At 40.7% G+C, this 14,660-nt stretch overlaps 1 protein-coding gene across 1 annotated transcript in view; it reads right to left on the bottom strand.

The window, feature by feature from the left end:
• ADAM10 (ADAM metallopeptidase domain 10) overlaps positions 1 to 14,660 on the bottom strand; it is a 49,529-nt gene that overhangs the window by 27,355 nt on the left and 7,514 nt on the right. The window contains exon 2 of the mRNA XM_069866899.1: positions 11,159 to 11,309. Coding sequence (XP_069723000.1) covers positions 11,159 to 11,309 — 151 coding nt within the window. The remainder of the gene's footprint in view (positions 1 to 11,158; positions 11,310 to 14,660) is intronic.

Here is a 14,660-nt window from a genome sequence, read left to right as displayed (position 1 = left end):
GCCGGCAGGGGAAAAAATCAGCTTGGTTGAGCAGGGAGATCTTGAAAGATATCAAAAAGAAGAGAAATGTTTATGGGCTTTGGAAGAAGGGACAGGCCTCTTGGGTGGACTACAGGAGGGAAGTGAGACTGTGTAGAAAAATCAGAAGGGCAAAGGCCCAACAAGAAATCAGATTGGCCAAGTCTGTGAAAGATAACAAAAAAATCTTTCTATAATAAAAGGAGGACTAGGGAGAATATACAGTCCCTATTGGATGCAGAAGGAACAACAGGGACAGGGGATGAGGAAAAGGCTGAGGTACTTAATGCCTTCTTTGCCTCAGTCTTTAGTTGTAAAGAAAGTTGTTCCCTGTGTGTACAAACCAGGAGCTAGAGGAGCAGAATAAGGCTCCCATGATCCAAGAGGAGGTGGTCAGAGCTTTGCTTGCCCAACAAGACACCCACAAGTCTATGGGGCCAGATGGGATCCACTTAAGGGTATTAAAGATGCTGGCAGATGTGCTGGCCAAACCCCTTTCCATCATCTTCCAACAGTCCTGGAAAACTGGGGAAGTTCCACTGGACGGGAGGCTGGCTGATGTTGTGCCCATCTACAAGAAGGGTTGCAGGGAGGATCCAGGGAACTACAGGCCTGTCAGTCTGACCTCAGTGTCAGGGAAAGTCATGGAACAGGTGATCTTGAGTGCTATCATGAAGCACATGCAAGAGAACCGGGTGATCAGGCCCAGTCAACATGGGTTCACAAAAGGCAGGTCTTGCCAGACTAACCTGATCGCCCTCTATGACAAAGTGACTCGGCTGCTGGATGAGGGAAAGGCTGTGGATGTGGTCTTCCTGGACTTCAGCAAAGCCTTTGACACAGTTTCTCACAGCATTCTGCTTGAGAAACTGTCAGCCTCTGGCCTGGACAGGCGCACACTCTCCTGGGTGGAAAACTGGTTGGATGGCCGGGCCCAGAGAGTGGTGGGAAATGGTGTGAAATCCAGCTGGAGGCCAGTGACAAGTGGGGTTCCCCAGGGCTCAGTACTGGGACCAGCCCTGTTCAATGTCTTCATCAATGATCTGGATGAAGGCATCGAGTGCACCCTTAGCAAGTTTGCGGATGACACTAAGCTGGGTAGAAGTGTCGATCTGCTGGAGGGTCGGGAGGCTCTGCAAAGGGATCTGAACAGGCTGGACCGCTGGGCTGAGTCCAATGGCATGAGGTTTAACAAGGCCAAATGCCGGGTCCTGCACTTGGGGCACAACAACCCTATGCAGTACTACAGACTAGGAGAAGTCTGTCTAGAAAGCTGCCTGGAGGAGAGGGACCTGGGGGTGTTGGTTGACAGCCGACTGAACATGAGCCAGCAGTGGCCCAGGTGGCCAAGAAGGCCAATGGCATCTTGGCTTGGATCAGAAACGGCGTGACCAGCAGGTCCAGGGGGGGTTATTCTCCCTCTGTACTCGGAACTGGTGAGACCGCTCCTCGAGTACTGTGTTCAGTTCTGGGCCCCTCACCACAAGAAGGATGTTGAGGCTCTGGAGAGAGTCCAGAGAAGAGCAACAAAGCTGGTGAAAGGGCTGGAGAACAGGCCTTATGAGGAGCGGCTGAGAGAGCTGGGGCTGTTTAGCCTGGAGAAGAGGAGGCAGAGGGGAGACCTCATTGCTCTCTACAACTACCTGAAAGGACGTTGTAGAGAGGAGGGTGCTGACCTCTTCTCCCAAGTGACAGGGGACAGGACAAGAGGGAATGGCCTCAAGCTCCGCCAGGGGAGGTTCAGGCTAGACGTTAGGAAAAAATTCTTTACAGAAAGGGTCATTGGGCACTGGAACAGGCTGCCCAGGGAGGTGGTTGAGTCACCTTCCCTGGAGGTGTTTAAGGCACGGGTGGATGAGGTGCTGAGGGATATGGTTTAGTGTTTGATGGGAACGGTTGGACTCGATGATCCGGTGGGTCTCTTCCAACCTGGTTATTCTGTGATTCTGTGAAAGGCTCTTCTCTGAAAATATGGAAAGGGGTCTATAGTTGAAAACCTAAACTTGGTTTCTACAGACTGTCAGACTCATTCCAACCCTGACCACACTAAATAGAAGGCAGCTTAGCACTCAATGGCAAGCTTAAACTAGTTACCAACTAAATCTACAGAATATCACACTTACAGGCATCATTTTTTTACACTGTCTTCACTTCCTATTAAACTCACACACCATATGCCATCATCATTTAACTGATAATTCTCATGGTCCTGCTACTGACACTAAAGAAAACATTCCTGAAACAGCCCACAATAGGGATTCCAGGTTTATCATTCTGTTATCCATCAAGATGCAGATCATCATCCTCTAGCAAGTATTTATCTAAAAACCAGTCTCTACAGCATGGCAATGCCCAGCAATCCCAGCTGGAATGCTTGCAGCTCATGTTTGTTTTCCATCGACACCTCTAGGGTGGTTCTTGTCATTGTTCAGAGATTGCTTTCACGACCTTCAGAAGTCAGACCTGCTAAGCTTGTTATTCTAGAACATAAAACTGAGGATACAGCCTTAATCCTGTACAATTTGCCACTGATTATTCTTGATATACATGGCTACAAACACATACGCCAGCTCAGACAACAGAAACCATACAAGTAGGATTACAAGTGGCTACACGTTGGCTAATTAACATTCTAAGTCAGTCAGATATCTCTTTCCTGAAGAGTATGGGTCTTTACCCAGGGCTGATTTTTTTTTCTCCTTTGAGTAAATCTTCTTCAGGAAGTTCAGTGTAGATTCTGTCACTTGTTTTCCTGTTTATCCAAAAGAACCTTCCTATTTGTATTTACATGATGTTAAATATATACAGTACCATGACCTAACATAATTGAAAAATGCACGATCCAAAAAAGAAAACAGGTAAAGATGTACTGAAATAAAATCACAAGGCAAAGATACACAAATTCAAACTACTGCTTAGAAAGAAGTTTTCTTATCAAAGGAAATAAAGACATAGAAAGAAACCTGCTAGCTGAGTACCTATGAAGCACACAGCTCTGCTTTCATTTAAGTCTACTGCTTTTTGTTTTGAGAACATTGCTTTTTCAGCACACTGCTATGTCTACTCAAGTTTGTCAGCCAAGAAGCAAAGTTCTGAAGCATAAATATCAACTTTAGTGGTACAGCTGGGAAACCCTGTCCCTCTGCTGGGTAGTCTCACCAGTTCAACACCACTGCACCAGGCATTCCCTAGATAAACCTGAGTGAAACATTAAATGCCCTTTTTCCTGAGGGTTAAAGGTATTCCACCTCACTGTATTTAAAGCTATAAGCTGCAAGACATTTAACCCACAGGTCCAGCCTCTAAAATATTTTTATATATTAATTTCAGTTAAAAAGTTAGTAAGAACTTTTGTCCCTGCTTCCTAATTCTCTGCAAGATAAAATCACTTTACATACAAGCACCAACATAGGGTTTGGGGTTTTTTTGACAAAATGGGTGTGGAAAGCGAGGCCTGATTCATAAATCTCCTGGCTGGCAAGTTATTTGTCGAGGTATATAACTTAAAAGGTAAAATAGATAGGGGATGGCTGAAGAACAGTCACAGAGCGCTGTATAAGCTGAGAAGACTAAAGAGTTTGGTGGGGTTTTTTTCTTTTTTAACTTCAAGACAGTCCAAAATGAGTTGTTGTAAGTGAACCTAGCAAAAAACTCACTTCATCAAATTCATGGAAATAATTAAGTCTCACAGAAGTCAAACAGTCAGGCCTACGTGATGACCACTAAACGAGCATATTTAAGAATTTAGTCTGTTTAGGAGAGAGTTTAACTGCACAAGGAACTGAAACAGACAAATTTTCAGATTGATCCAGTAACAGTGAATCTGCTTTATGTTCTGACACATAGAGAACATAAAAGACAAAGCCAGTTTGTTAACTGAGTACTATGCTGTATGCACAATTACAGAATGCCATAACAAACATCTAGCATTCAATTATAAAAGAAGGTGATAATATAAAGCCCTCTTTAATCTGTGAGTAACTAGCTCAGTTACTTCAGTCCATCTCAGACAGCACGGCAGAAAGCTCAGAACGTCACCTTTGAAATTCAAAGTTATCAAATATGATTTTTGTACAGGTAGACGCCATTTTCATAGCCTAGTCAAACACAGTGAGCAGCTCTCTAAACACAAACATTTAACAGCTCTGAATAATGAAGGCAATAAAAAGGATTAGAGATTAATATAGAACCAAGAATTAAAAAACAGGATTAAGAACTCCAAAATGTTGTGGCCCATTCTGGCTATTCAAGACCGTACAGAAAGCTCAAGTAATGCACATCTGACTGCTGCTCAAAATAATTATGAAAGAGATACCTGCACAGAAAATCAATATTAAAGCCAATCAGGACACAGTGCTTCACAAATGTGCCTAGCCCAAAGGAGCAGTGAGAACAAATTAACACCCAAAGCCACACAATTTCACAACATACATTATCTCATTGTTATAAAAGTTCCTCAGCTTGATGCAAAACATTGGAGAAGGTAGCAGAATATTTAAGAATTAATAATTTACTGAACTTTATTCCAAACTGGGTGACAATTAAACCATTGTTACATAAATGCAGAAAACTCACTTGTTAAGTACAGGAAAAAAAATAGTTACATGTAGTAACGTGCAGTATCCCACTAGCAGCAGGGAGACCCATGCAGATTTATCCAGCTGCTTACTAAGCTAACTGCTACTCTCAGCAATTCTGTGTAATCAGGAAAACAACCTTAAGTGCAAGCTTCCCCCACAGCATCTTCCTGACTCCTGGCACCCAGTATCATTTCTGAAGGCACTGACAGGCTGTCAAGTTTGAAGTACTAATGAGCAAATCTTGCTGCCCACTGGACTCCCCACATGAGGCACACGCATTCCATTAGCCTTTTAATAAAGAACCACGGAGAGTAGATGGACACATGCTCTTCTGGATATATAGGGTTATGCCCTTATAGTGACACAGAACAACAGAAGAACATCCTGGTGAACAGGAAAACAAGAAAAGAAAAATCTCTAACGGTCACCAAGGATCACTACAAAATGTCAGCATTGCTGATTTTTAATGTACATGAAGCATACCTTGTGCTTTATCATTAGTTAAGAGGTATTCAAATTTCTGCCTATCATAACACAAACTTCTACAAGCATTGATGCAGACTGATCTGAAGATACAACTGTCTATTATATCTTGAAGCACAGTAGAAGAAAGTAAGTACTTTTGAGTCTGCATGAACCGTACAAGGTGACGGAGGCTGAAGAACAGGTTACTCCAGTTGCATCAACTGACAAATACCTAATATTTACATAATTTTAACCCTATATTGAGCTAGTTTTTAGGATTTGCATAACCTGGCCTAAAAGAGCGTAGACTCAGCAGCTATGACTTATAAGCACAAATTAAAACACAGAGAAGCATTTTTATAAGTGGAGTCCATATTTTTAAACTACCTCAGGTTTTATAGAGCAACCTAACAATATTCAAGAAGTGAATGCTTTAACATTCACAAGCATAACCATATAAAAGGTCTTTTTATTTGTATGGCTTACAAACAAGTGACGTTGCAAGCATTTTCAGAAAGTTTTCCTATTATAAGGATCACATATTGGCAAGATATTCCAACAAGCATATCTGGACTTAACAACTTAGTGTATTTTTTTAAAAAAATAAAATTTCAGGTAAAAATCTAAGAAAAATTGTAGCCAAATGGCAAAACATCTGAAAGAAGCTCTCAACACATCTTTAGATTAGTAATAAGCAGGCGTTATCGTGTGTTCAAGTACCACTTGAAAATTCAACTGTTCGCTCAAGTTGCACAGGCAACTTCCCCAAGTGAGAGCCATTGACTAATGCAGGAGAAAGGGTGGAAGTGGGTGTGAACAGGTCATTAGGAAGACAAATTAAGAAAAAATTAGAAAGCATAAGTTATTACGAATGCATTAAGTAAAAAGCTGACTGACAGTAGAGTTAAACACCACATAGATCTAGTTCCTTTATTCTTCTGAATGCATCAGTCTCAGAAATCCTCAGTTTTGTCATTAGAAAAAAAGGTAAAGTTCAAAGGAATTAGATGTCAGGCAAATTTTTCAAGCTCTGTCCTCAAAACAAAACCACCATGAATGAAGTATCCAGCGTATTTCTGACAATCTACATGTGACTGGAATTCAGTTCAATAGATTCTACAACTAATAAACTGAAAATGCCTATACTGAAAAAGGGAAGAAAACAACTTTCCAACTTCTCTGGATGGGAAGAATTGTGTTCAGTAAATGAGCGAGTGCAAGTACACATTGTGACTACGTCAAAACAGGGTATGAAATACAGTATCAGTTTCAGTGATGTCCCAGCTTCATTTTCCAAACTACTGTCATTACCTTGACAGCAGAAGAAAGTTGTGCCATATGAAATAAGTACGCTGCATCTTGAGCTGAAGCCAAAGGCGTGGCTCTTCTACGAATCATTCCATGTATTTTTGGGGGTTTTGCTTGCTGGGGTTTCTTTTTGGGGCATGAGAGGTGGGGGAGTCATGTGTGGAATGGGTTCAGAAGCTACTTTATACCAGGAACTTGGTTTCTTAATATTAACACTGTGCATTCATTAACTTTGTATGAACCTTTCCCGGCCTCAGAGGGCACCTTAAATTAGCTCACACTGAAACACTCAACACAAACTGGCAGGTGGAAGAGCTATGATACATAGATTGTTTTAAAACTTCACAGTCCTTCCAATTTGAAGCATTTTAGAAATGAGCACATTTTGCACCGCTGGTGAAGCAATAACGTCAACTCATCTAAGCTACAAGGTTAATAATTCAAAAGAATCAATAGGTATCCATAATTCAGATTCGGCAATTTTAAATCCCTATTAAGCTAGTATTTTAGCACTGAATAGTGGCTGGTTTAATCAAGACACTACATCTGACATAAGCTGTATTTTAGATCATCCAACAAAAACTTCGAAAAACTGCTGTTCTTAACAGTATAAAGCGTAGCATTCAACTTCCAGATGAAGGATAAGGCAGGGTTTCCCAAAGATGGTGTTACACAGCCATTTGTAGAACTACTGAGTCAGTGTGAAAAAAGGTAGATTTTAATTTTATTCCATCATTACAGTATGTATTTCACTATCAAATTGTTACTAGTCCATGGTTAATAGTCACTTCAGCTTGGTATCTATATAGAATATTTCAATATTTCAAGTTTTTTCCCTTTTTAACAAAAAACACAGTGAAACACAGATCTTAAATCCAAACTGGATTTTGAGTCTGCATGAACTGTACAAGGTGACGGTTCCCCAGGGCTCAGTGCTGGGTCCAGCCCTGTTCAATGTCTTTATTAATGACCTGGATGAAGGCATTGAGGGCACCCTTAGCAAGTTTGCAGACGACACTAAGCTGGGTGGAAATGTCGATCTGCTGGAGGGTCGGGAGGCTCTGCAAAGGGATCTGAACAGGCTGGACCACTGGGCAGAGTCCAATGGCATGAGGTTTAACAAGGCCAAATGCCGGGTCCTGCACTTGGGGCACAACAACCCTATGCAGTACTACAGACTAGGAGAAGTCTGGCTGGAAAGCTGCCTGGAGAAAAAAGACCTGGGGGTGTTGGTTGACAGTGACTGAACATGAGCCAGCAGCGGCCCAGGTGGCCAAGAAGGCCAATGGCACCTTGGCTTGGATCAGAAACAGCATAACCAGCAGGTCCAGGGAGGTTATTCTCCCTCTGTACTCGGCACTGGTGAGACCGCACCTTGAATCCTGGGTTCAGTTCTGGGCCCCTCACCACAAGAAGGATGTTGAGGCTCTGGAGCGAGTCCAGAGAAGAGCAACAAAGCTGGTGAAGGGGCTGGAGAACAGGCCTTATGAGGAACAGCTGAGAGAGCTGGGGTTGTTTAGCCTGGAGAAGAGGAGGCTGAGGGGAGACCTCATTGCTCTCTACAACTACCTGAAAGGAGGTTGTGGAGAGGAGGGATCTGGCCTCTTCTCCCAAGTGACAGGGGACAGGACAAGAGGCAATGGCCTCAAGCTCCACCAGGGGAGATTTAGGCTGGACATTAGGAATAAGTTTTTCACAGAAAGGGTCATTGGGCACCGGAACAGGCTACCCAGGGAGGTGGTTGAGTCACCTTCCCTGGAGGTGTTTAAGGCATGGGTGGACGAGGTGCCAAGGGGCATGGTTTAGTGATTGATAGGAATGGTTGGACTCGATGATCCGGTGGGTCTCTTCCAACCTGGTTATTCTATGATTCTCCAATTCTATGAAACAGTCAACTGAAAAGAACAGATGCTACTTGGACAATCATAAAACACTTGTAGCTGCCAGCTGTTTACTGGACAATGGACTTGTGAGTTTGAGGAATGCTAATCCAGCATCTGTCAGCATCACCACTGAAAGAGGCATCTTCTGTCTCACTACTTCTGCACCCTTTCTTCTTACGGCAAGTTTGAGTATGTACTGAAGAGAATGAGGAATTAATCTGATTGAAAAATAACCAGCCAAACCGTTGTCCCATTCCGACTGGCCACGGGATCAACAGCTGCTTCCTCTGGCACTAACAGAAAGATAAAGGTTATAAAGTTCAGACCGGTACAAGAGATAAGAACTGTTGTAGCCCAGCTAGCTTCATTTGCCATTTCCAGTAGTGCTTTTCCACCATTTCCTGGCTACAGAAGACAGCTGTTTCATCAGAAGCTAACTCAAAACAATGAGGTTATCATCGCAGCTACTCACGAGCAGCAGCATTTGTTTAGCACCTTTATTAAGTCAAGGAGATGCAAGCTGGACAGCTGTATGCCAATAAACCCTTGGGTAGGGTTTTCCTACCCTTGGTAGTTTTTGCTAACCATTTGGTGTAAGGCCATTCCGAAATATCCACTTCCAACAGCACTTTAAGAGTCCATAGGCTAAATCTAAATGGTTTAAGTATTTTACAACAGCTTTATTTCCTACCTTAGCACAAAGTAATTAAAACATTTGATAAAAAGGTTTTTAACGTGTCATTTTCAGTGATGACATACATCACTTCTATTCACAATAAACAACCTGCAGCTACAAAAAGGCAATAATCTTCTGTATGCAGTTTTTCAAACTGCCGCACACCTTCAAAGCCATTAAACAGACTTCAAGAAGTAAAACACAATTCACTTGATCCTTCCTAATTCATATTTAAAGAAAAATGAAAATACTTTCTAAAAGCACACTCAGAACGATTAACAGGAACTTGTGGACTAAATTCACAGCCTGTCTACCACCCTCTCTTTGGCAGGAAGTGTTACATGTGTCACAGGAAATGACCAAAATCCTAAATTGACTGGTTTGAACTTGTCTCCGTTCGGCCTCCTTGGTTAATGATAGGTTTGTGACTCAGACCATAGGGATTCAGAATCAATTCCACATATAAACACCAACTCCCTCCTTTATGAGTAATAGTGTCTGCTATCAAAATCTTTATAAACTCATTTGTTTAAGGTTTGGTGTGACTAAGGTCAATGAAGAGAGGAAATATTTTTTTAGACCTCATTATCGTAGGTGTGGTTAACATTTTTACATAAGGATTTTCAGCACACCTTACTAACACAGAATGCACAGGTGAAGCCAAAAACTCTATTTTACTAAAGAGTATTATGGGATCTTTATCAATGACAAGATGAACCTGCTCAAGTGGACTGAAATGTGGACGAACAGTCTTGTCCCTCCCTCTATCACCCCTTCAAGTCATAATGATTATCTTTTTTTCCCCAAAATAGTTTTCAGCTGGATCGGTTCCCAGACCCTATTCTTTGCATGCTTTTAAAGACAACTAGCAGAAAAGCTGATGCTGGGGATGCAGTCAGACCTGTTCCTTTCTGCAGCAGTACACACTCTGGTAAGCCTAAATTAACCATCAGCCAGCAGCTTAAGAGTGGCAGCAACCAACTGTAACTGAACTTCACTGTCTTCCAGCCTTCCTCTAGATTTAATTCAAAAGCAGAGAAGTTCACAACATGAGAAACCTCTGAAACATTGTCCTCTGCAGTCTTGTTTATTAGAACAATTTAATGGTGAAGAGTAGAGAATTCCTGCAAAGCTACAGCAGAGACAGCAGCAATATGACTCATGTAAACAATAAAATTCCCTGGACTAAATATCACACCCAAAAATGTGGTTTTAAGGACAGGACCTCTAATTCAGGATTTGAGTTGGAGGTACGAATACAGCCCTAATCCTAACCTTTTGGGAGTATGCCCTGAAATTCATTCATCACTCCATACACCTCCAGCAGCAACACTCCATTCTCTGAAGAAATTAAAGCTGACACAGAAGCAGACTGCTTACTTGTAAAACAGTATTCCAAACACAGATTCCAAAGACCTGGTTTTACCTCTGCTCTGTCAAAATTCCTATGCTTATATATGTATGACTGGCAATTATTTATCAAGTTCTAATTACTTAAATCATAACTGAAATAGAAAAACAAGGGCATTACATATCCCTAAAACACATTAAGACAGTGGTGTTGCAAAGGAAGGAGTCAAAGAAGCCAAGACAGACAAGTATTTTAACTTTCTTCCTGTCTCTCCTGGGTTATACTAAAATTCTGAAGTACAAAGAGATCTTAAAGTGAAACCCAGAGATTATACTTCATTTGCTCACACTGAGTATCTATGACATACTAAATGCAAGGCAAATCAAGTCTCGTAACAGCAATTATGCCTTCCCCATGTCAAATAACTGCTAGATTCTACTATAGCACAGAAAAGATGACACCATTACACACAAAACAGAACACTTTTCCAGCCTATTTCATAGTTTCAAATGCAATTTTAAATTTTATATTTCCTCAATTAAATCTCCTCAGGCAGTCTGGCATAATTTTTGTAAAAACAAAAAAATGCAAAGCTGCGTTATGAACTCAGAATCAACTACCACTCTGTTCCCAATATGATTCCTCTGTTTAAGCTTCTAAGTGCATTAGGAGTTACCACCAGGAGTTTGAATGAGTGATTACAAACAACAGCTTCACATTTAAGAGTGGACATCAGAGCAAACAAAGTACAAGCACCACATTTTAGTGTATTCCAGCTCACATCAGTCTGATGGCTGTATTTCACCATCTACATTTCACTATATAATTAAAATACATACGAACAAAATAGTTAAATACCTTTTAAAATACCACTAACCTTCCATGAGCATGAAAATCTAGGTGCAAGAACTGATCTTCATGCGATACTGCTCTTTTGGCACGCTGGTGTTTTTGGTGTAACAAATCCACATCGTAAGACAATCCTTCATAATGCCTAATGTACTTATTCAGAGGATTCCCATACTGGCCTAAGGAGAGAAAAAAAAGCAAGGTTTATCGTAGCTAAGAAATTACTAAGGTTACAATCAGGCTACCAGGTATAGCAGGTATGCAGAGCGAGACAGTTGGTGATGAGGATCCCTCTTATACATGAGATGCATTTTAGGTTTCTTCTTTCTCCCTTGTACACTTCAGATTCATTCTAGTCTAGTCCCACAGACTGAAAGCACACCTGCAGTCAGAGCCCTTTAGGCCCTTGGAAGGCACCTTTCACTTCAATGGAAACGAGTACAGTCCTTTTACCCCAAACTACTCCAGAACGCAAACTACATCACTGTAAACAGGAATGCCTGAGAGATGTGAGAGATGCACTCCACATGCAAACACAAAAAGTGCAACATCTGTGCTCAACATCTTTCTTCTGGTTCCCTAGGACTGTACTTCCAGATTCACTCTGCACTCCTGACACCAAGTATCTGCTCAGAATGTTTATATTCCATATGCCAAATACCCAGAAAAATTAAGAGTGAATCACGCCACCTAGTAACACCACATTCTCTATCATATGGAATGTTCCATCACATCTTTAATAAAACTTTTCCACGTATCTCCAAAGGCATAAATTAAGTTCAGTCTATTTTGGACACTCCTTTATAAGGTAATATTTGACTCATGAGGAGTGTGTGACAGAAAAAGGGATGAGATTTTGTCCTCCCATCCTGATGAAGGAAGAGACATGTGGGGTGGACTAGAGGGATCAGCATTTGAGAGCTCTTTCCAGACCTAGAATAAACAGAAGACCGCTGTACAGGCCCTGCATTTACACTACGCATTAGACATTTCACTATAACACACCTTTTCACTCCAATGCTAGCACCAGCAGGTCAGTAACAGGACAGAAAACTCCTCATGCTGCCCAGACACCTGTCAAATATACTGATTTTGCCTAACAGACAGCCAACAGGCTGTCATCAATCATAAGAATAAAAACAATCATAAGAACCAAAACAGAGAATAAGTTAACATAGCATTATTTTCTTCCAGAGCAGGCGCCACTATAGGCATTACAGACATGTGGTTAATTCCGATCTTGGTCACTCCATCCGAATAAGCACATACTAAGAAATCATACAAAAGTTTGCAGAATAAATGGATGGTACAGCACCTATTTCACAAGAAGTGGGTTTTCCTACCGTGACCACTGCCAAGGTCTCCATCCTCCACACATTCTACACTGATACTCTTAGCAAGTCTTAAACTTTGATATCAAACACCAGTACTAGCAGACATAACCATTTCATCTACCTGCCAAAAGTAAACACAGATGTTGTGGAAGGAATTATTACGAGAAAGTTATTCAGTATCTGCCAGAGACCAAACAAAGATAGTTGGAAGTTCCAAGAGCAGAAAATAATGTGGAGACATAGAGGGGAAAAAAGCTCCATCACACAAGTTGTGGGGCAAACCATTGTACCTTTGGGATGGAGGTAGTGCACACTGAATGTTTTACATACACAGTGAAAACTACTTTGTCAACAGTTTCTATTTCAAGTATCCAATCATAAGCAATTAATTTATATTATCTATATCTAGAATCTAGAGGCAAGACTGAGATAATTTCAGCAGTTATGGTTTCAAAGCCAGATTATGTATGACCTGAATCATGTCATGTTTCTTGATGTACTAAATATAAAAGCCAGGAAAAGATTAAAGATATTAAGTGATGTATAATGTTTCAAAACACCAAGGAGCAATTGCATGTTTTGATACATAACTTTCATCAGGAGCTAGCACGCAAAGATTTACCCTGTTTGAAACAAAGCCCTGCAGTATTCTACCATACACTTTCCCAAAAAAACTTGAGTCAATTATTTTCTCTTGTAACTTCAACTCCTCCTGAAGAATAAACTACTCATTACAGAAACTACTTTGTGTATCAAATCATTCAAAGCTAAGCACCACCTCTCACAGTTGTATGCAAGAAGTCCAGCTTTCTTTTAGGCAGCCTGTGACAGCAATATATCGCCAAATGTATTTGTAGAAGGAATATTTTAACATCATCAATGTTTAGTACATTTTCCATACAAGTTATTCCCTACATTATCCCTTCGATAAAGCATATTCCACAAAGCGTTTCAGGGAACTATCTGTTTTTTGCTGAAACAAGTCGGCCCTATCTTTAGTTCACAGAGATGCAATCTGGTGATACAAAGATAAACTGAGTGCAGTAAATGTACCATCATCATTTTTACCAGCTGTAATGCAGCATCTTTCACAAAAATGTCACAGAAATTCAACTGCCAACCACGTCATTTATCAAGAGACAGACCTGACATAAAACCTGAAATGTCTATTGAAAGCTGTGGTACACAAACACAATCTTATCTACGTTAACAATATGAAATTAGAGTACAGAACATGCAATTTGCTGGTTTTCCAGTTCTGAGCTGAATCGATAATCTTTAAACATATTACGGAATCCTACAAACATGGAATGGTTTGGGTTGGAAGGCACCTTAAAGATCACTGTTATTGTACTCCAAACACAACTTCATAAAGAGAAATATAAATTTCCTTTTCCCTGTATTTATTGTCATTGGGTCTTCTTTAATACCACAAATTTCTCAGTGCTTGTTTCTTTCCAAGAGATTAGAATGTCTGGTCACCAATGAGCAACATGAAAGATGACCAAGTAAATTAAAACCTCCAAACGCATCACTTGCATTTAGTAGCAATGCACCCAAGATGGTATTTTTTTAAGATACGGCAGTATCAAGTCATTATATACTGCACTCAAATTTCCTCACAGTACTCTAGGCTTCTGCAAATGCTGACTCTTTATCTTTGACTGCAAACAGTCCAATAACAAAGGTTCATCCTAATTTCCTGTTACTCAGTCTCAAAATACAAGTCCATTTTCTCATCCAGCTTCCTGGAAGCCTTTTAGGTGTTAAACAACTATAAAAATCTGTGATTTAAGCAAGTCCACATGAATTCTAATCCAAATACTACACAGGACAAATCTGAAGTTTCAGCAGGCAGCATGAGGAATTTTGGGAACAAAGGATGTTGTCTCTGTCTGATGTTTCTCTAATCGCTTCCATCATAACCCCACAGAATGAAGCAGAAACAACCACTATGGCCCAGGAACTTCCATAAATCAAACAAGATTAGTCTGAGTCCATTTGTTATATCAAAGTGATGCAGAATATACATTAGCCTGACTACAGGTACATGCTTTCCAATTCCAAGGTAACCAGACAGCTAGAAGTGTCAACATTAAAGAAAAAAAGCTTCAAAATCAACTGATATAAGCTAAAACTTAGCTAAGCTCTAATTTTAAAATAAACCTAAATCTAGAATACAATACTAACAACTCA

Source organism: Phaenicophaeus curvirostris, chromosome 12, assembly GCF_032191515.1.
Source record: "Phaenicophaeus curvirostris isolate KB17595 chromosome 12, BPBGC_Pcur_1.0, whole genome shotgun sequence".
NCBI lineage: Eukaryota > Metazoa > Chordata > Aves > Cuculiformes > Cuculidae > Phaenicophaeus > Phaenicophaeus curvirostris.
This window is presented reverse-complemented; position numbering and strand designations above follow the sequence as displayed.